The sequence below is a fragment of the Trachurus japonicus genome, chromosome 14, assembly GCF_045865225.1.
Source record: "Trachurus japonicus isolate A0001 chromosome 14, Traja_1.0".
In the NCBI taxonomy this organism is placed as follows: Eukaryota; Metazoa; Chordata; class Actinopteri; order Carangiformes; family Carangidae; genus Trachurus; species Trachurus japonicus.
The window spans coordinates 9756778-9779832 of record NC_140920.1 but is presented as its reverse complement, the minus strand read 5'-3'; the positions used below and the strand labels follow the sequence as shown (position 1 = coordinate 9779832).

General features: G+C 41.1%; 3 protein-coding genes across 4 annotated transcripts; all 3 read right to left on the bottom strand.

Moving 5' to 3' along the window:
- Nucleotides 1–28: 28 nt before the first annotated feature.
- LOC146974245 (dispanin subfamily A member 2b-like) lies at nucleotides 29–5358 on the bottom strand. Its single transcript, XM_085798938.1, has 3 exons — nucleotides 5228–5358; nucleotides 3842–4062; nucleotides 29–172 (listed from the first exon to the last, which is right to left on the bottom strand). The coding sequence occupies exons 2-3, from the start codon at nucleotides 4052–4054 to the stop codon at nucleotides 29–31; spliced, it is 357 nt and encodes a 118-aa protein (XP_085655064.1). The 5' UTR covers nucleotides 4055–4062; nucleotides 5228–5358.
- A 3569-nt stretch (nucleotides 5359–8927) lies between these two features.
- LOC146974244 (uncharacterized) lies at nucleotides 8928–13343 on the bottom strand. 2 transcript variants are annotated; one of them, XM_085797393.1, is made up of 7 exons: nucleotides 13295–13343; nucleotides 12161–12487; nucleotides 11205–11285; nucleotides 11005–11069; nucleotides 10753–10840; nucleotides 10268–10295; nucleotides 8928–9194 (listed from the first exon to the last, which is right to left on the bottom strand). In XM_085797393.1, the coding sequence occupies exons 1-7, from the start codon at nucleotides 13326–13328 to the stop codon at nucleotides 9056–9058; spliced, it is 762 nt and encodes a 253-aa protein (XP_085653519.1). In that variant the 5' UTR covers nucleotides 13329–13343; the 3' UTR covers nucleotides 8928–9055. The 2 variants fall into 2 exon arrangements, with proteins under 2 accessions (XP_085653519.1, XP_085653518.1); XM_085797392.1 differs by having other exon boundaries at nucleotides 10753–10837; nucleotides 13295–13332.
- A 1582-nt stretch (nucleotides 13344–14925) lies between these two features.
- LOC146974243 (15-hydroxyprostaglandin dehydrogenase [NAD(+)]-like) lies at nucleotides 14926–22921 on the bottom strand. Its single transcript, XM_085797389.1, has 7 exons — nucleotides 22660–22921; nucleotides 20602–20725; nucleotides 16884–16990; nucleotides 16415–16511; nucleotides 15664–15740; nucleotides 15416–15573; nucleotides 14926–15300 (listed from the first exon to the last, which is right to left on the bottom strand). Exons 1-7 carry the CDS (start codon nucleotides 22750–22752, stop codon nucleotides 15183–15185), a joined length of 774 nt encoding a protein of 257 aa, XP_085653515.1. The 5' UTR covers nucleotides 22753–22921; the 3' UTR covers nucleotides 14926–15182.
- Between the last annotated feature and the right edge of the window lie 134 nt (nucleotides 22922–23055).

Genomic DNA, 23055 nt, shown 5'->3' with positions numbered 1-23055 from the left:
TTCAAAATCCGGATAATTTTTATCCAGATTACACCTTTTGAACAACTGGGTCCAGGATGAGGACCAAGACGATGGTCACACCGACCACAATGCCGGCAATGTTGATATTGCGGGCAATAGTGCCGTTGCGACGGGCACTGCGATAGTCTCCCAGCATCTTCCTGTCTCTGGCCTGGAGGGAGACGGACATGTATTCAGGGGAGGGTGAGGGTGAGGAAGGTTTTAGTCTGTGTTTTCATGAGTGACTCACCTTGGAGGAGTAGATGACCGCAGCGAGGCAACAGGGGGGGAAGAGAAAGAAGCTGACCAGGGACCAGACAATGTGGTCTCTTTCAGGGCGCTCCTTGGACATGTTGATGGTGATGTAGGGAAACATTGGAGGTCCTGGGGGCTTTATGGGCAGGGCTTCACCCTCCTTCAGTGGAAAAGTCTCGACCCAGTAACTTGGAGGATCCATCAGCTCCTCCCTGGCAGTTCAATATTCATATTTAGGGTGAATGTGATGTTATACTGTTACTGTTCAGTCTTTTCCCCTCAAAAAACAGATGCATTTGAGTCAGGAATCTGAAGTAAGATTCTATGGTAAGACTTTTTGCTACCACGCTGCCACCTTGACACGTTCACGCACCCACACGTTGAGAAAGGTATTTGCCCCCCCATCTAAACATCTACTGCTCATTGTCACGTGCCTTACCTACAGTATATAGTCTACTCTAGCATTCATACTGCCCTACCTAATGGTTGAACACAAACTTTAGCCATCACCACACAAATAGTTATTTTTGGCACTCCAGGAAAAGAAATTTAGATGAATTCAATACAAAAGAATGTAATTTCCTTTGCACCGCGATTGTTCGTCTTCGAATTCTTTTACGGTGGAAAGATCCTTCACCCCCTTCAAATGAACCCTGGACATGACATTTCTGAAATCAGAAAAAGTCAGATTCGCTCTCTGTTGATCCTCTGAAAAATTCTATAAACACTGGCAACCTCTCACATCACATCTTGAAAATATGAAATGTATTCCACTAGATTAAAATACGAGAGGCTATTCCTATTGAACAGCTTTACTTTTGATACTGTGGATTCTCTCTCTTTTTTTCTTTTTCTTTTTGCTCTATGTATACATGTGCTGATTTGTGTATGGGTAATTGTGAGACAGTTACATGGATAAATGATTTATGAACCAAACCAAAAGACTAAAGATAAGTGTAGATACTGTATTTCGAAAAACAATATTTTATGAAAATAATACTACATCCCTGGCCACAGAGATGTACCCAATAGCAGCAAATAAACAGTATTCAAAAGGTATGGTCCTTAAAGGGGAAATAATGCAGTCAATCAAATTTACATAATTCACGAAATGGATTTTCACAACAAATGTAAACATATAAAAAAAGAAAAAAGAAGTTTAGTTTTGTGTTGTTTCTTGCAGTAACAACCTTTTACAGTACAGTGACAATCCAGTTAATTATATTAATTTGATTGACTGCACCATTTCCACAGCAACCAATTAGCAATAGAGTGACTTTGACCGTCTGACAAACACAAATAACAGGAGCCTGTGAAGAAAGACGAAGGGACCGGATAGACAGGACAGAGATGAGTTATTGAGTCTTTGAGCCACTAGATGGAAACAAAGAGACACAAGACAGCGGTGAAGTGTTCATCTGTTCCATCACAAATAATGGCAGGTGTCATAGTGAACCGTGGTGACTGATTAGATCAGATTAATGAGGTTCACCATCAGTCTGAAACTAATGCTGTGTGGTGAATATTTCATGTTTGGAGTTTTAAAACACAGTGATATGAGTTTCTCATTAGCCGTGATTTTATGGTTTTTACTTTCTACATGAAGCTTATGGTAAAGGGGAGGAGCCTCTTAAACACAAACATTCAAACATATTTATTCATTTAACCTTTATTTATCCAGCTAAAATACATAAAGCTATGAAGTTAATATAAACCTGGTCAGTCGATTTTTGAGTTCAGATTTACTTGATTCATCGAACAGCGACTCCCTGGACCTGAAGGCATCGTGAAGGAGGTCAAAGGTCACTGAGGTCAGTCCCGTCACCATCAGACACATTACTCAAACGGTTCACCAGCTTTATACAACCAAACACTGACGAACAACATTAAGTAGCTACTTCCTGTGACATAACATTGGGAGGGGAGGGAGGAGCCTGAACGCGGTGACGTCACATGCTCCAGAAGAGTCCGCCGGGACAGAGCCTGGTATGCAAGATGGCCAGTCCACCCCTGTTATAAACAGTATGAGTGTGTCTGTTATATCCCAGCTGTGGCTCTGATCAGCGATGTCAAAAGTAGGCTACTCACATTCTGTACCTAAGTAGAAGTACAGATACTTGTGTAAAAAATACTCTGGTGAAAGAAAAATACTGATTCAACTCCTTTACTCAAGTAAAAGTAAGAAAGTAAAAAGTAAAAATTTATTTTTGCCATCAATGATACACAGAGATGTCCAGGCAAGGCTCCGTCCAGCATGGACCAAAACACAGCACGGACGGTTCAGAAGCAATTTGGAATTAATTCAAAACATTTAATAAACAGACAAAGTGTTTTCACAGAGGCAGCGTTCAGGTCGGCCCAGCTCAACTGTGGTGGCTTCAGTCGAATGCAGCTCAACCTCGATGTTAACATGACACGTCTTTATCCGTCCGGTCAGTCGACATGGAAACCTGCTCTGCCAGCGGTGTGGCGTTTGGACCAGAGTGAAACATACGTGTGTGAACACAAATCGTACGAGCTGAAAAATGCGTCAAGTGTGCAGTCTCAGTGTATGGAGGTTGAAAAAGTAGCTAACCTGTTTTGACGATGTAAGGAGTAGAAACTGTCTACAGATATGGGTGTTCAAATGTAGGGAGTAAAAGTAAAAAGTTGCCTGAAAAAAAAAAACTCAAGTAAAGTACAGATACTTGAACAATCTACTTAAGTACAGTAACAAAGTATTTGTTCTTCGTTACTTCCCACCACTGGCTGGGATTATGTTTCCATCTTGACTCAGCATCAACTACTGCTAGTTACAAGCTAACAAACTTGACCAGTTTAAAGATGCTCTACCTGGTAACCATTTTAGAAAGATGCTAATTTTGTTAAACATGCTGAAAAGATGCTAATGTGTAGAGCTGAGACTTCACGATGATTATATAATATGGCTTGCATAGTTGTTTATGTTAGTACATCTTGCTCGAAGGCAGTCAAAAAGGCCCCGCCCTCAGTCCTTCATACCTTTACTTGTCAATAAAAGTGTAAACAGGTGTGTTACCAGTCATTAGAGGCCAAAAACAGCAATATGTTTATTTATAAACTTGTTTATTTGTGCTGTAAAGTTGGACATTTTAAAAACAACTCAACACTGGATTCACACTCTAGTGGTCAAACCAGAAAATGTACAGAAACCGTCTGCTCATAATCACAGACTCACAGAAGAAACTTCTCAGCCAATTACATATTTTTGGAGTGTGTAAATAAAAAGGTGCAAAAAGTTATAAATGGTGCCATGAGCATACAGTATAAGCAGATCCTGGACCATACCCACTCAGACCCATTTATTTGAGGCAACACTAGCAATGATTGCTGCCCAGAGTGGCCGGTAGAAGAACAGATAAATGGTCACACCGGCCGTCATGAGGAACAGGCTAAGGATGCCAATGTTGAAATTGCGGGCAAGAGCACCGTAGCGTTCAGCGCTGCGAAAGTCTCCCTTCATCTTACTGTCTCTGGCCTGGAGGAAACAGAGTTCAGTGAATCAGTCTGAAGGAGACGGGACATGTACAGAGAGGGTAACAAACTCTGTGTTTCATGAGTGACTCACCTTGAAGGAGTAGATGACCGCAGCGAGGCCGAGGCAACAGGGCGGGCAGTACAAGAGGGTGAACAGGGACCAGATGATGTGGTCTCTTGGGGGGCGCTCTGTGGAGATGTTGACGGTGGTGTAGGGAACCATTGGAGGTCCTGGGGGCTGTGTGGGCCCGGCTTCACCCTCCTTCGGTGGAAAAGTCCCGACCCAGTAACTTGGAGGATCCATTGGCTCAGCTGGATAGAGAGGCGGAGTCAATTAGTGATGTCACTGTTGAACTATTGGGCTGCATGACCTGATGAAGTCACATCATGGTGTGGCCTCACTATATTATAATGGGGTCTTTTATCTTTTATTGACAAATGTAGTTAATAATTAATCACTGTTCATGCGCAAGTTGCCGTGCTCGGTGTATTCAGGTGCAGTGGGAGCTCCCGTTTGTGTCATAAACACCGGAATATCAACTCCCTGGAGTGTACATTTTTTTCCACAGACAGCGTCAGGTGGCTACTCAAAGATAGATACTCAGAAGTTTTTTTTACTTGAAGCAAGTCAAGAGTTGATATTCCTGTGTTTATGACACAAACAGTAGCTTTCCCACTGCACCTAAATACACCGAGCACGGCAACTTGGGTCTCGTGCGAGACTCCGGGAGACTTGGAATTAGATCTAGTTTTACAAACATGTCGGCTTGCTTTAAGTAGCCTAAATAAACTTCTCGGTGCATGTTTGAGTCGCCATCTGACGCTGTCTGTGGAAAAAAATTGCGGCTTTGAGGGATGTAAACAGCCTAAGCAGCGGAACTTGCATCCGCTCCCATTCATCGCTGCCCTGGCGATGCGGGGACAGACACAACAACCGCAAAACAGGGGCAATAAAACTGAAAATCTTCAGATTCGTTCTTTTAGACCTAAAATGTTAGGAAAATACACCCCCGAGTTGAATTTGCCCGGAATTGTCCTTTAATAATAAACATGTTAAAGATTAGAAATTTCGCCCCCATTCTGGAGAAACACACTCACTCATATTGCTGTTTATTTCATCCTTTATGTTCCTTGATTTCACCTCTACTCAGTTGAGGTTACTGGTTACACAGTAAAAGCAGAGAAAGTAATCAAACAGGAATGTATGGAGCATTGTTTTGGCCCCATCTGGGTTTCTCAGACCAAATCTCTTGCAAAAGTGGTCCAAATCCTCCATCATGAAGGACCAGACCCACCCTGACCCAGACCCCCCTCCTCGTAGCCAGAGAGCTGCAGAGCATGAGAGCCAGGACAACAACGTCCAATCTTCTTTCCATTGACAAGCTCACTGACTCATTAACTGAACCCTCCTAAAACACAAAAACCTGAGGCTGAACAGTGCACATGTGTGTATTGTTTGAGTGTGTGTGTAGGTTACCTGTGAGTCCGAAGAAGCAGTGGAAGAAAATGATCTGAGGCAATTCTCTCGGCGGTGAAATTTCCTACAGCTTTATCAGAGGGGGCGGGGCTTCAGAGAACTACTCCAGACTGTCATAACACATTGAAGAATAAGCACGTTTCCAGGAATAGGGCTGGAGGGGGGGGGGTTGTGACTCTGATACCCCTTTCCCACTGCCACTAAAAGTCGATTGTTAGCGGGTTTAGGGGTAAGAGACAAGTTTTACCATTCTTTGCGACTTGTAATTATTGTTTGTAAATAATATGATGACTTGAATGAAAATAATACTACACCCCTTGCCGCAGAGATACCCAATAGCAGCAAATAAATGGTATTCACAGGGTAGGGCCTTAAAGGGGAAATGATGCAATCAAATTAACATAATTAACTAAATTGATTTTCACAATAAATGTAAACATATTAAAGAGAAAAAAGAAATGTAGTTCTTGCAGTATGAACCTTTTATAGAACAGTGACAATCCATTTAGCTAATTATATTAACTGACTGCATCATTTCCCCTTTACAACAGCTCTGAACATCCTAGCAACCACCCAGTGATACCATGGTAACCACTTCCAATTATCCCACAGCAACCAATTAGCAAACAGGAGCCTGTGGAGGAAGACGAAGATAGAGGCTGTATTCGAAACCGCATACTATACTGCTAGTACGTACTGATTTGGCCAAAATGTAGTATGTAGTATGCAGTATGCGAACAAAAGCAAAATCTGCAGTATGCGAAAAGTTCCCGGATGTCGTACTGATTCGGAAAATATCTCCAGTATGCATCTGACCAGTCTACATCGCCTACTGTATCCCACAATGCAATGCTCCCCTGACGTCTAACCGTAACCAGAGCGTAACCAAAGACGGTAGTGTAGCCGTGTACCGTAACTATAGTTTAATAAAATAAAACTTCATGCAGACTGATCGGTTCATTGTAAAATATTTATTTATTTTTTGTAAATGTGGTGATTTCTGTACATAACGTCAGGCTCCAGAGCCCCGAGGCAGCGCTGCTTACACACAAGAAGCTTCACTTTACATTCAAACAAACTAATGCTACTGCCACAATTGAGATTTCATCAATGAGACCGACATTTATCTCCTTAAAATAATTTAACCAGCCGGTGGTAAACCTTTAAAAACCTGCGGGTAAGTTAATTGGCGACCGTTTTCTCCTCCGGAATGACGTCGTAGTGCTGGCCGGCCGAGCACGTCAGGAGCCGGGCTGCTGCCTCTGTGATGTCCCGGTCGCTGCGGAGCTTCACTTCTCCGAAAAACATCGGAGCAAACTTTTAAACAGCCGTCATTTGGATAAACTGGCCGTATATTTGGGGTCTTAACAGTTACTTTCTCGCATGAAAAAATATTAAAACTTAATAAAGTTACATAATTACAGCGCTAGAGCGAGAAATAAAACAGCTTTTAGCCTGTTTACAGCTACTGCTACCGGTTGCCGTGAAATGCATTCTGGGAAACTCGTATACTGCATACTGCGATGATAACGGCGTCGGTCTGCTGAAGCAGCATACTGAATCCCACATTCAGTATGCAGTATACAGTACATATAACGCAGTATGTAGTAGGCAGTACGGTAGTATGCGGTTTCGAAAACAGCCTCTGAGTCTTTGAGCCACTAGATGGAAACAAAGAGACACATGACAGCAGTGAAGTGTTCATCTGTGACATCACAAAAAATGACAGGTGTCATAGTGAACCGTGGTGACTGATTAGATAAGATTAGTGTGGTTCATCAGTCTGAAACTAATGCTGCGTTCGAGACAACTCGGAACTCGGAATCTCCCAGTTGAAAACTCCGATTCCTGACATCAAGCTGACTTGTAGCTAAGGAGGCATTAAAACATTACAAAGGTGTAATTTTTAAAGAAGCATTTTAAAGGGGTTAGCTACAAGTTTAATTCCTCCTGGCCAGTAGCCTACGTGTCGCACTCAAACTTGCCCGCTCTCTCTCCAACCTTCAATTGTACTGGTTGCCAGGTAAAGCTAAGCTAACATTAACCATATTTAACGAGCAGCTGCTCCGGTGTTGACAGCAGACTGGAAACACATCTGAATCATGTCACACTAACTCACCTGCAGACGAACCCAACAAACCCGCAGCATCATCACCGGAAACATTACAGTAGGCCTACCGGCTGACCGTTAGTTAGCATTAGCATTAGCATTAGCACTATACCATTTTCTCCACAGAGCTACCACGATCTGGCTCCCCCTGAGCTCCACCTCACGTGACATCAACGTACTAATGCTGTTGGTGCAGAGATCAATTCATGTCGACGTTGCCAACATAACCAGATCCTAAATATTTATAGGTTAGACCGGTCAAAATTTATGACACAATTATTCATATACTAGCCTATAAATGTTATTTTCAGTAAAAAAAACAGAGGCCTACTTTACCCCTCTAGACGTCACGTTCTGTGGATGTAGCCTATTATTTTTGAAAAATATCGTTTTGATGAAAAAGTTGTAGCTATAACCTTTAAAACAATTAAACAGATCATTTAAAATCATGAAATAACAACATGAATTTTCTGTGTTCCACAACATCAGTAATATGTAACCCTATGTAAATATTGCATATTTCATAATGTTTTAATGTATTTGGGCTTTAAAAATGCATTTTAATTGATGTTGAACTGATTCTCGGAGAAGTCAGGGTAGATTTATTTTCTCCCACTTTACCGAGTGGGAGAAGCTCCAACATGATGTGGCGTTCGTTTGCACTCTTTCAAGAGGTCAGAAGTTCTGAGTTGTGTCGAATGCAGCATAAGAAGCGTAGTCAATATTTAATACTTTTTACTACTACTACTACTCCTACTACTATTTAATAATAATTCAAAATGTGTGACATGACTTTCTCATTGGTCCTGAAAAACCACCTGTGATTTTTTTTTGTTTGTTTTTTTTTTTTACCATTTTTCTACATGAAGCTTACAGAGGTTCTGTAAAAGGGCGCTGAGTCTCTTAAACACTGACATTGATACATAGGCCTACATGAAGCTGATATAAACCTGCTCAGTAGATTGTACAGACGCCATTTGTAGAAAATGTGTCATTCATTCTTTCATTCAGTTCAGATTGACCTGATTCATCTAACAGCAACTCTCTCTGAATGAGCCCTTTATCCCCCTAAGTCAGCATCGATGCTGAAATTACCCACCCAATAAACAAATGTAGACACAGAGAGCTCCCAGGTTTCTTTATTATTAATGGACGAAGCAGGAAAAATAAGTTTACTGTAAATAATTAAAGTTGCTCGTCACAACTGTGTGTACTTTGATTAGAACAGTTGTTTGAGTCTGTCTCTCACACACCTTGTCCCAGACCAGCCAGAGTTAACAACATGTAACGTGAAAGGTTGTGAAAGGTCGTAGTAAGTGTTGTCCCGTTCCTGTTTATAGCATCTGGAGCCCTCACAGACCGTCACACTCACCCAGTTAAGTCAGTGAGGGTTCAGGGCCTGAGTCTTCTTCTACTTCTTCTTGAGCTCCACCTGTGGTGCTGCGTTCAGGTCACGTGACACACAGAGAGTCTGGTGTTTATGAATCCTTGAGTGCGTCTGTTATATCTCAGCTGTGGCCTGACGCAGAGTCGCACACTGTGCTGCCTGGGATCATGTTCCCATCTTTTAAAACATCCAGAGAATGCGATTAAAGAAAACATTTATGCTGTTGCTGGTTCTGGGAAACATTGCTATTGTCAGCTCATGGAGCTGGAGCCGTCTCAGTTGTCGTCCATCTGCCCGCCCCCCAACCCCCTCCCTTTCCTCTCCTTGTTGGTCAGCGGGCGTGGCTTCGGGGTTCACGGACGTAGTCGTACTCGCCTCCGTCACCGTCACTGTCGATCTGATAGATGTTCTCCACGGCGGAGCCTCGGTGTTGGAGCTGCAGCGTGGACGAACCGTGGAGCTGCTGAGGCCTGAGACACAGACACAGAGTCACAGCTCATTAGTGAATAAAGAAGAGAGCAATGTCATTTGGCCCTTAATGTAAAATTAGGGGGGTGTTGTGAAACATTAAACAGGAAGGACAAACTTTTCACTTTGTTTATCTGATCTTGAGACCAACTTGAGCCATTAACCCTGAGCAACAACAGCACACGGCATCAGTGGTTTTACTTCACATGCGTCATTTTGACTCTTCACCAGTCCTAGCTTGTGACTGTCACATCATCAAACAGAGAGGAAACCTCAGAAGTTTCCTTTCCTCATCTCAGCCTCAGCCTAGCAAACCTTTTTGCTTCCTTCTGACCCCTCAAACACAGCCTCAGTGTTTTTTTCTGACATTATGTGCTACTTTCATTTTTATATTTGTGTGGTTGTTGTTGGAGATGAAACAATAAAGTTTCTCTTTCTGCTACTAAAAAAGCTGATGGACACCGAGAACCTGCAACATACACACACATGTATATATATATACACAAACACAGGCCTCACATTGTGTTTGTAGTACTCAATGTCTCACAGCCACCTCTGCTAAGTGAAACGGATTAATATTGTCATTATTTTGTGTAGCTATGTGTGAATAACTGGAGGTTGTGTCAGATGAGATCGGAAAAGTGTTGTGGACAAATCAGTTTTCAGGACTGTGTGAGTTTTGTTACAACATCGGTTTTTTAAAGGCTTTGACTCAGAACAACTGAATTCACTATTTCTCAGAAACCATGCTACCAAGTGGTTTTGTGGTTTGGGGTCGTTTGACATTTCAGAGCGGCTGAGCGCGAGGACGATGCTGAGTGTGAAGATGATGAAGACGAGTCTAAAGACGACGGCGGTGACTGGTGACGGTTACGGTGATGTAGGTAAAAGCGTGTTGAAGATTTGCAACAGCAATAGATTCGACTTTGCCGACTCGTCGTCACGATGTTGAGTCACAGAGAGAACGGGAAACCCAATGGTGTTCGATCCCCAGCTCTGAATCGAAACTGCTCAGACATCACTGTTTCCATAGCAACCAAGTTAGGAAGAAGTTCACAAAGAAATGAAAACTCACATTTTGCTGAGCTGTCTCTTTTTCATCACTGTGGAGACATGATAAAACATCATCAGTACAACCAGGTTATAGACCGAGCCCGTCCTCAACTTCTCATCTGTATTGAATATTGATTTCCTTCACTTTAAATCTAACATCCACCCCTAACCTCAACAATAGACCAAACTGACCTCAACACAGATCACTACATTTCTTTACATTGTTGAATTATAACTGTTATGCAACATAATAATGTATATTATTAACATGTTTAAATCCTTGTAATATGTATTACATCATCATGATGTTATGTTAATGATAATTATTAATGTTTGTTAACTGCTCAAAGTAGAACAGTATTAACATGTTTTTTTTTTACATTTCATATATTTCAAGTCAGTGAACGCCTCACATGACGTCCGCCCTGACCGAGTGACTGCTGCTTCCTCTTTAGGTCAGAGGAGGACGATCAGTTGACGTCCATGTTGAACTTTCCCATAACTTACCCACAATGATGACTCCGCACACTGTGACGAGAACTATCAGCCCGAACAGAACACACACCGCCACCACCAACACCGAGCCACTCGCCTGCTGGCAGAAGACAAACAGAAACACAGAAGTTGTGTGAAAAGTGTGAACTCAGTGTCAGTGTGAAGATGACAGCTGTTGATAAAGACACGCAGTGACAAGAGACGTGGTAGAAAAGTGTCGTATTGTTGACACAGGAAGTGTCGAAGTTTCTGATAATGTCCCACCTCGGCCTCCAGGCTGCTGGTTCTGCTGGGGGAAGTGAGACGGCTCTCTGGGGAGGTCATCTGACCTGAGGACAGGGAAATGAAAGCAGATGTTTTTAGCACAGCTGTGTCAGCACCGTGATGTCACAGTGGGAACAGATGCACAACTCAGAGTGGACCTTAATGTGTGTGTGTGTGTGTGTGTGTGTGTGTGTGTGTACCTGTGCTCTGTCTATCTGTCGTCCTTTCTGTCGTCTCAGTCGTCGTCTCCGTGTCTGGAGCTGATGTTGTCGTCTGTGGAGCTGAACCAGGTCAAATCAAATCAAATTAACATCAGATCATCAGAGACTCGTCCTGACACTCGTCCTTTCACATGTGTTGTTTTATTACAACAAGTGTGTTCAGGGTTTTTCAGTGAAACTGACTGGACTGACTTTACCTTCACCATCAGGATCACAGTAAGACTACGACTTAGTTAGTCTTAGACTGAGACTAAGATTCAAGTTGGACTAAAGCTGGAGACACACTGTCATTTTTTGCCCGATTTTACCCACAATTCATAGTCGGGTGTCGTCTGCAGACTCTGCACCAGTCGACACTAGTTGGGGACAGTCGGCATGGCAAGTTGGTGCAGAAATCTATTAGTGTGTGTTGGGATACAGACTCAAATTGGCAAGTGTGTGTGATGCGAACAGACACGCAATTCAAACATGTTAGATTTTTTTGAGCCAACTCTGGACGCAGTCGGGTAGTGTGGACCCAACGGCAAACACGTCACCCACAGCCAATGAAATAGAGGAGCTGCTGTATGTTGTTGGCTGATAAAACGAGTCACAACTTAACTAACTGCATCTGTGACTACTAGCCCACACATCTACACTCCTGAAACTGTCGCTCCGTCAGAGTTTGGTGCGTTCAGGTGGCTCAGTTGGTTTGACAAATTGTGCAGTCTGTGACCCCTCATCTAGAGCAGATGGTTGGTAGTCGTCATACAAATCGGTCGGTTAGTGTGTAGCCTACAAAATCCTAAATCGGCAACGACTGTGAAAATCGTGTATGTGTCCCCAGCTTTACTCACACACAGACTAAGTTGGACTAAGTCAGACTTGGACTAAGATTCAGACAGACTGACCAACAGAAGCTTCCTGCACAAACTCTGATATTTGTCACATCTCACCTTCTTCAACAGTCAGTTCAAAGTGATGTTTGGCATCATTGAACAACCCAGTTATCTCCACTCTGCATCCATACCGCCCAGCATCTGTCTTTGTGAGGTTTTGTATTGTCATAGAAACGTCTCCTTCATCCAGTCGTCCCAGTAGCTGATACCTGCTGTTCACTGTTTGTCCATCTGTGCTGATGATCTGGTCGTTGCAGCCACTGTTTGGTAAATATCCTCGACCCCAACAAAATGACAGGATTCCATGTTTCTTACTGTTGTATCTACATGGCAGAGTGATGCTCTCACCTACTTGACCCACAAACCTGTTGTCGCTGTGACCGACTGTGGAGACAAGAAACAGGTCAAACAATAAACCAAATTATTAGTCGTTAGTTTCCTTCATTGATTCTGTGGTCACTCTGAATGTCTCTTTCGGTTCCTTTTGGTGGGTGCGGTTGTTTTGTTGAATTGCAATTGCATCACAACTTTTCGCCACACAGGACGACTCAGACTGATCATATCTACACTTATGCCACTGATCATGAGATAAGGCTGAGGCATCTTGTGGGTTAGCCTAGATAAAGAGCCACAACAGAGGCGTGAAGGACATGTTAAATCACTTATATCCAGACTGCCCCTATATGAAACCACAAGTAAATATTTCATCTTGCACACGTGCAACCAGTCGTTGCTGTTTTTCTTTTAACACCGGTGAAATGTGGAAGGGGCAACAAAAGAATCTGGAAGTAGCAGACCAATGTGTGTGAGGGTCATGAATTAAAAGGTGAATAATGAGAGAAATGTGAATATTTGCTTTGAAAGTCAATTTACGGCTTGCATCCCCTAAATTTTCTGCCTGCACTCCTAAAATTTAAGTTAGGGGCCACTGCTCTTAGTAAAAAAAAAAAGGTTATTCTGGTGCCATGCTATCACTAATATTGATATAAATATTCTTATTAACATTGGTAATAATAAACATAACAACTGGGCCAGAGGAGCTGCAGGTCAAATACACCAAAATCAGCAAGAGGAGGTAACAAAGTCAGAAAAAGTCACAAGTTTTAACCACAAATAAAATCAAAGACATGAACAGGATATTCAACCATAAGACTGATCAGTAAATGAATAGATAATGATAAAGTAGGCTACCTGATAGAAGAGCGAGCAGCAGTACGATCCTCATGATGAGCAATGTCAGACTGTCACCACGCAAACACACACACCACATCTTAAACACAGCTGCTGTGACACTTTGAGTCACCACACACACGCACGCGCACACACACACACACACACACACACACACACACACACACACACACACACACACACACACACACACACACACACACACACACACACACACGTGCGACTCAAAAAGCGGAATGAGCAACCTCAGAGCAACTGATCAAACTAAAGATGGAGGCAGTAGCCTGTTAGCCTATTTAAAAAACAATGTATGTCACTGAAAGAAATAAGCATGTTGAAATACACACACACACACACACACACACACACACACACACACACACACACACACACACACACACACACACACACACACACACACACACAAAACAAAACAGGACTAAAAGACTTTTACAGATATGATTCCTCGTCTAAAGCAGCAGACATGACAGTAACGGCGCCACCGTGAGGTCCGGGCTGGTACTGTAGTCTAGGTAACAACTGCATCCTAGCAACCACCCGGAGATACCATGGCAACCAGTTCATTAATTAGCAACGTAGTAACTATGACGTGATGACAAATGGTTTTTACTTGATCAGCAAACTAACAGGAGACTTTAGCTTTTTGCTTTCAACCAGTGAGTCAAACAAATGAAACACTGAGGGAATATTTTATGTTAATTATGTATTAGCCTATTAATTGTATTAATCCAAGATGAGCTGACATTATGATTCAGTCATTGTTTACCATCCTTTTCCTGAATTAGCTGCAGTAGTTTGGTCTTAAATGAAACGAAACGACTTTCTGACTTTCTGTCTGAAAATAAATTAGTCACATTCTAGCTACTATAACAATGTGTCATCTTGGAAATAAGGGAAGTTATCAGTCATACACCTCATTAGTGTCTGACTGCCTGGACATGTGGCTCACCATCACCATCAGACGACAACTTCCTGTTGACAGCTTCCTGAATATAAAGTTTCACTTCATCAGAAAGTAAAAAAGATGAGAGAAAATCTAGACAGCAGTTCTGTTCATCTATGTAAGGACTCGAGGAACAGCAGGAACTGGTCTCAAACCTGAATGGAAATAAAACCCTAGACTTGAATGACAACAAAGTGGCCTAAAACGTTTTTGCACAGTACAAATATATTTATTTATTCTGCACAAACAAACAAACAATCAAAGGTCTGACTTTATAAGCAAAATGACGGCACAGTTTGATAAAATGAACAGGAATTAACATAAGAAACACATTATCATATAGGGTGAGGGTTAGCCTATTATTAGCTACTATTGCTCAGGGGTCATTACAATAAAAAACAAATTCTACTCAAATACACACACATGCACACACACACCCATACAAACAGATTTTCAAATTATTATTGGCATTCATTTTTTTTATTATTATTTACTGTTATCAAACATATTTTGGTATTTTTGGCTGTATCACTTTTAATATTCATTAGGTGAGGATTCAAATAAGCCCTTTGGGTTTTCCGTCTCCCCTTGCACTGTGTTTTACTTGTCATTTCTGTATATATTTCTGTATATTCTTAAACTGTGCTAAATAAACTTAACTAAACACATTTAAACAGCGACACCTTGTGGCTGTTACACAAAATTACAGTCTGTAGCTTCTGGATTAAAAAAAACTATATATATTTTATAAATGTTGGGCATTTAGGCATAAATGAATGGAAGAGTTTCCATTTCCTTGTCTGTTGTACATAAAGGACTTATGTTTTGGTACTGAGAGTCACTGCAGCTGCATTTAATGCTCCAGTCGAGGCCGGTCGGTGCTGCAGGATCGTGTTGTTGGTGATGTGTCAAAGCCCAGAGCTGCTAGAGGGGTGAAGGAAAAGTCACGTATTTCTTCACATTGGGAACGATGAGCAGCGCCTCACCGTTCTTTGTTTCGTCTGTTAGCAGCTCCAGGACGCACTCAGCCACCTCAGACACACTGAAACACAACAAAACAAAAAAGGTACAGCGATGTCAGTGAACGTGCACGGTCGGACACAACGGTTTAATGGAGGCACAGAGTTGATTTCGTGAAGCTTTGTGCAGAGACTCACTTCAACATCCCGAGTTTTTCTACGATTTTATTGGTTGTGTCCTCCAGGTTGGAGAACTGTCCCAGTTTGGACGTGATGGTGGAGATGAATTCAGTTTGGACGAAACTTGGGCAAAGGACATTGAACCGTATACCGTAGCCTGACGCTGTAGAGGCAGCCTGATAAAACACACACACACACAAATATTACACAACTAAACAAAACCCAATAAAAATGTGCAAATAATAATAATAAGAAATCAGACTTACTGCCATAGCTCGAGTGAAGCCAACCACTCCATTTTTAGTGGCCGTGTAGACAGGACAGCTCAGTAAGGGAGAGAGACCTGGACACACAGGTAAAATATCAGTCAGTAACAAGGTCACAAAATACTGTGCTCTTAATGTTAACATTATTAAATACAAGTGACAAATTTCAGCTAAGCAGGATTTATTTTGTATAAATCTTTTTTTAGGTAAATCCTTCAGACTAAAATAAATTTAAATAATAATAACGTAATGTTGTGACTGTCTCACTGTCGGTTTGCAGGGTTTTCTAACATACTTAGTACAAACTAACATCATAATAATATAAAACCATTGCTCCCAGTTTACAGTGTTGTTGTTGTTGTTTTTTTACACCCTGTCATCATCTTATTATGAAAACATGTTAGAATAATCATGTTAGAATAATCTTGTGGAGATTTGATGTACAAATCTACCATCAAACAAGAGTCAGGATGTTAATTTTGAGAAACAAACAGTTAAATTAATAAATGTACATTCATACATTCAGTATTTATCTACATACTTTTTATTGGAAAGAACTCATGTCATCATTATGATTGTAGATGATCAAAACTGAATAAAGTATTTGAGCTTGGTGCATCAAACAACAGCTGGATTCATATGCAATAATAATAATAATAATAATAATAATAATAATTTAAATATATATTTTAAATATATGGTTGTATTAATAGGTTGTCCACTTTTCTGTGATTGAACACCTGAGCTTTACCTGCCATAGACGCTGTGTTGATGATGACTCCTCCCCGACCTCCACTCAACTTGCTCATGTGCTCCAAGGCCAGGTAAGTCCCTCTGATCACACCCATCTGCAACAACACGTAGTTGATTATGACATCACTCCATTCATGTCCAATAAAAACCTGGTTGTTTGAGTCACTACCGGTTGTGAAATGAAAGAGAGCAAAAGAGTGTGTAAAAAATCTCTTTCATTCAGATTTATGTTGCCAAATTATTTCTTCACAATTTGACGTTAAACAAAGGAAATGTCAGGTTTTCCTGTTTGCTGAAGCACAGACGAAGCTTTTGTGAAACTGTCAGGGAGCAGTGAATAATGTGTGATTATGTGTGAGATCTTCTTCCCCCAGTGGGAGCGGTGCCGCCAAGTAAAGTAATATAAAGTCAATAAAAGCAGAATCAGAACCAGATGCAGGGTGTTGTTTTTTCTGCTTCTTTCTCACCAGGTTTATGGCGACAGTTTTCTCCCACGCGCCCTCATTCAAGACGCCAGCATTGTTGCACAGGATGTCCATTCCACCAAAGGCTTCTGTGGTTTTCTGAAACGCAGCTTCACAGAAGAAGAAAACGAAGAAAAAACGTTTCCAGTTAACTTTCAAATTTCACCACCAAGTTACACATGCAGCTCGTCTGAAATGGACAGAACATCTTTATCACAGTGATCACTCAGCAAGAACTTTTATTATCTATTTTTCATGTAAAGTCACTAAGATTCAGAACATGTGCTTCAACTGGTCGCAGTAAAGTCTGGTTGCTCTGAGTTTTTATTTTGTGTTTTTGTCGTATGTTGTCAACTACCAATGGATCCTTCTGTGTGGAGAGGAGTAGCCTATATTTCTTCTTTCACTGAAAACAAAGGAGCAGGTCTGGAGGATGCTTCTTTGTACTCCACCTTCTCCCAACATTAGTCTACTTGCCAGCCCATAGGGCCCCATTGTGAACCCGGAAATGTTGAGTAGGCCCCAAAGTTTTATGTTAGAAATATATAGTATGGGTCCCCAGTATTCAGAAACTGCCGGATGCTAACTTATATATATTGGGCAATTAGCATAGTTGCCCATATGGGCAATATTTCAACAAAATTGACTTGGCTGATCTGGGCAATATTGGAGTGGTTTTAGGGGTTATTGATGATGCTGAATCCATTTCTGACATTTTCAAAATTCAAAATGGCTGTCTAAACCGGAAGTGACCAGATTTTAACCGCCAGTGGGCCGATTTTGATGGATTTCAAAACTAAACTTCTGGTTTAGACAGCCATTTTGAATTTTGAAAATGTCAGAAATGGATTCAGCATCATCAATAACCCCTAAAACCACTCCAATATTGCCCAGATCAGCCAAGTCAATTTTGTTGAAATATTGCCCATATAGGCAATTATGCTAATGTATGCTAATTATGTCAATTTTGCTAATTGCCCAATATATATAAGTTAGCATCCGGCATTTCCTGAATACTGGGGACCCATACTATCTATTTCTAACATAAAACTTTGGGGTACTCAACATTTCCGGGTACTCATTGTTGGCAAGTAGACTACATAAGGATATAGCTTACCATAATAGGCATTAACTGTTCGACATTAACATGAACAACCCATGTATCTGTTAATCTAAACAATTCCTGTAAGGGTTTAACATACACAGTTCATTCATGTTTTACGTCAATGAACATGAGACAGGATCTAGCCTATAGAGTTTTACGACCTTACATTCATCCTCCGGACGAAGCTAACATAAACTTAGAAAAGGCTCTCACAGGAAAAATGTGAACAACACTACACCAGCTCAGATGATGATGATGATGAAGATGTTTTCATACTGCTGCTGGTACAAAGATTAAAGGTTAAATCTTGGAGGTGAGATGTAGGCTACTGTCCGTCCTTTCTGCTGTGAGGAATCATGGGAGATAATGTCAACTCTCTGCCCAACAAGAGTGATGATGAGCTGGAGATGTTGGTGAAGACTCAGAAAGTAGGCTGCTGACGTTCTCCATGAAGTTGTTACAATACGATACAATAAGAATTACTTAACTAATCCCCAAAGGGAAATTCATTCGTCTGACAGCTCATCTAGGCTACCATTAGCAGAAGAATTAAAAAGCCTGATGTCTGAAGGTAAAAGGATCTTCTACATCTCTCCGTCCATTGAGCTGTTATGAAGTGGATGATCCCAGTTGTTCAGAACGACCTCCACCATCTTCAGTGTTCATCTCTCCACCACATCCATCAGGGAAACATGACTGAAGTCTCCTGATATTATTATTATTAAAAAGTGCCTCAGGATGTTTAGTCTGTATCCTAGCAACGGCTTCATGGAGACCTTCAGCAGTTGCCATGGGTGGGATGTTCACAGGTAGGTTGTTGTTATGATAATGAAAACATGTCTCCAACATCTCTAGCGCATCATCACTCTTGTTGGGCAGAGAGTTGACATTTCCCATGATGCCTCACAGCAGAAAGGACCGACAGTACATCTCCACCTCCAAGACTTTCAAGGGATAGTTCAACATTTTGGCAAATTGGCCCATTGCCATAAGTTTTAGGAGTAGGTTTGTTACCTTTAATTGACGATGCAAGCTATTTTTAGAACGGCGGAGCAGAGCCGCAAGCTGCTCAGAGCTACGCTACGGAGCGGTTTTGCATGAATTTACCTATAAAACAACTCCGTCTCGCAATGTTATGTTATTATCTCATAGTGTGGTGAATGTCACAACTTGTCCAGCAGAGCGTTTTGGAGTTGTTGGATTGTGTATTTGTTGAGTTTGATGAGGGAAACCAAGAAATCCCATGAGCCTCCATAGTGTAGCTCTGAGCAGCTCGCGGCTCTGCTCCGCCATTCTAAAAATAGCTTGCACCGACAATTAAAGGTAACGAACCAACTGCTATGACTATAGGGATTATGGCAATGGGCCAATATGCCATGTTGCCAATGTTGAACTATCCCTTTAACCTTTAACCATGAAAACACCTACTATCATCATCTCTGCTGGAACAGGGAGGCATCCTCCTTTTGTTTTCAGAGGAAGAAGAAACAAACTCCTCTCCACACGGAAGGATAATGTGTTACAAAATACAAAAACACAACAAAATAAAGTAAAGGTGGAGAAAAAACTCAGAGTGACTACACTCTGCTCTGCTGCTTCCAGTTGAAGCACATGATCTGGAATAAGATTAACACCTTGATGGACGGAGAAGATCCTTTGTACCTACAGACATCAGGCGTTTTAATTCTTCTGTAAATGGTAGATGAGCTGACAGAAATGAATTACACTTTGGGGAAAAGTCATTTGTATTGTATTGTATCGTATTAAACTGAATTTCTTTAAGTTTTTAACAGTGTGTCAGAGATAAATGAATAAAAATGAGAACTTGCGATGGAAGTTCCTGTTTTCTTTTACGTGTTATATTGGTTCTGGGAATCGTGGCCAAAAATACAGAATGATCACAGCATTTCCTCAAATAGATTGGTATTACTGATACACTTTACTATTGGTGAGCAGAGAGGGATGTTAAACATGTCTGAGTTTGACACTCGACAGATGGTTTATAAATATACAATACACTGACTAAATGTGTGATAAATGAATCTATAGTGTCTCGTTTTTATACTTTTTCCACAGGTAAAAGCTTCTAAATGTTGAATTTTCTGATCCTCTGACCCCTGAAACAGAAAACACACCAGTCATTTTAACCATGCCCAGGCCTCGGGTGTGTTTTCAATCTCTTCTCTCTCTTTGTTGTGAATGTGAATAGTTTCCTCACCCTGTAACTATAATTATCGTAACTGTACACTTTCAGAAACACAATCATCTTGTGCGTGTTTTCTGGTTGTTGTGGACCTGCAGTTGAAACACCCACGTCTTCAGTTTACTGTGGTTCACAACACAAAATGTGGATCTGCCGGAGTTTGCGAAACAAATCAAGAAAGATCTGTTTGAAGTTCATGTGGGACCAATGGACTTACATGTGTTTACAGCCACGTTGGTTTCAGTAAATGACGGTCCAGCTGTTTCCTCTATTATATCCTGTAACCTCCCCCATCCACCTCCATAGTTTGTTGTTCAACTCTGTGTGTGTGTGTGTGTGTGTGTGTGTGTGTGTGTGTGTGTGTGTGTGTGTGTGTGTGTGTGTGTGTGTGTGTGTGTGTGTGTGGATGTTACCTTTCATCTCCTCCTCTGATTCAACATTACATTTCAGGAACAAAGCTCGCCCTTGTCCAAACTCTTTATTGAGAGTTTCCATTAAACTCTCTGCTGCAGCCTCATTCACGTCCAACAGAGCCACCTGCACAGGTAAACAACACACACACACACACACACACACACACACACAGTCAGTTTATTAGGATCATATATCTAAAGCCAGTGTCATATCCAACACTGTATTCCACCTTCATGAAGATAATATTCAATTGTTGTGTAAAAACCTTCACAGTTTTTTCTTCTTCGATCGCGCAAACACCAAAAACAAAAGTTACTTCCCTCACACTAAACACACATGTATACATTAGACACAGATGTAGGCCTATATCATGATGTCACTGATCATTAGCCACATGGTGAAACACAACCATCAGGTTCACAACCACATGGTTAATTAATTGTAGATACACACATTTAGGTTTAGGCACCAAAAAAATGCAGCAATGTGAGTTCACCTGTCTTCAACTAAAAAGGAAGGAAGGAGGAAGAAGAGTAAGGATAAGAGGAAGAAGAAAGGTGAGGATGAGAGGAGAAGAAGAAGAAGAAGAAGAAGAAGAAGAAGAAGAAGAAGAAGAAGGTGGGTGACAGGTGGGTGCATAGCACGTGCATGATAAAAAACCTTTCATACACTTCTATGGAGAAATGAACTGAGAATTTTATTTCTTTTTTTTCTTTTTTCAAAATAAAAGCCCCCCTAACCCTTGCACCTGGACATACTATTTTGAGTGACACCTCAGAGGGGAAAAGTCAGTTGTTATGAATATTTCATGAATGGAACTGCATGTTATTTTATAGTTATGTCACTTTACAATACAGCCAGTGAAGGCTTCATAAAGGCGGCTGGCAGTTATTTGTAAATTTTTCATGGATGGTTTATGAATGCTTGTCACTAACACACACTTTACAGGTGGTGAAGGATTCATAAGTGAATTATAAATGATGCTGCCACGGAAATGGTCCGATGTCTGGGTAACGTTGGGAACAAGACAGGAACAAAGCAAACAATGCATCAACTCTGAATACAGGACTTTTTACAGTAATGAAGCCTTTGTACGAGTTGGCATTGGTCCTAGTAGGTTATAGGCTGATACTTCCAGATGTGATAAAGAGACTTTGATGAAACATCTGGTACCACCATCAAGTTTTATAAATTAGAGTATAGTTTTTACAAGAGTGTTTATCTAATTTCTCTAATTATTCTATTTTTTGTACTACTAAGGATGTACATAATTTTATATGGCTGTATAGTGTATAGTTTATATCTGTCCTTACTTTTCTTATCTCTCTTTTATGTTTGCTCTACTATGCCCTTATTAGCTATGTAGGTGCGCTACTGGATACTTGAATTTCTTGGGATCAATAAAATATCTCAAAGTCCAAGTCATTTGCAAAGGATCTGAGGTGATCTGTTAGTGTTTTCAAAATTGTGCTAAAAACTATAAATTAATTCAACTTTATTATCACTCATCTAATAGACACTCACCCGTATAGAGCTGATGCACTCTGATGTGTATGTACATGATGATGAGAAGAAAGTATGAAAGCACTTTGGTACATCACACGTTGATAGTAATTCCTTCACATGTAAGAACAAGTCACTCAGATTAAACATCAGCCTCAGTGCAGCAACAGTGAATCGCTGACAGCAGCTGTTAACACTGTGTTCCAGTGATGTTTTACTGCAATCAAAACGCCAATAAGATCCGTGTGTGTTTTGTTTAAAAACAAGATACCAGGGGCCAGACATTTGCAGCATGAGTCACATTTCCTCAAACCAGTGGCAGTGAGACTTTCGAGTCTTTTGAAATCACAGTTTCCTCCCTTATTGTCAGAAAATAGAAATGTATCTATAAATAAATAAACATTCATAAAGTGTTTAATGCTTAAAGGTTAATAATGCTGATGTCTAATATGTCTAACACTGACTTCGGTCATTATACCCTGGGTCATTATACCCTGTTATTTTCCTTACAGCGTCATCATAACTCACAGTTAAGAAACAAACTGGACTTTTACCTTTGCCCCGTTCTGCAGAAGAACCTCTGTTATTGCTCTTCCTATTCCCATCGCTGCTCCGGTCACCGCTGCGACTTTCCCATTTAAAGCCATTGACTTCAGGTGTAGATGCTGACAGTGGAGGATGAAGAGGATGAAGAGCAGGAGGAGGAGGACACGCTCAGATGAAGGATCCCTGCAGGAAATATCAAAGAGTCGAGTTGAGTCACAGTTTTACTCCAACACTGAGTCCGCCCATCAAGAATGCGTAACGTGTCATAACCTGCCAGTGCAAGGAGCGCACGGAACATCACAATAACTCACTTTATATGGTCCCGGAGGCTGCACGTGCTGCAGGCCAGTATACAAAAACAACAAAAAAGAAACAGCTTTATACAAAGTGAAAAAAGAAGCAAA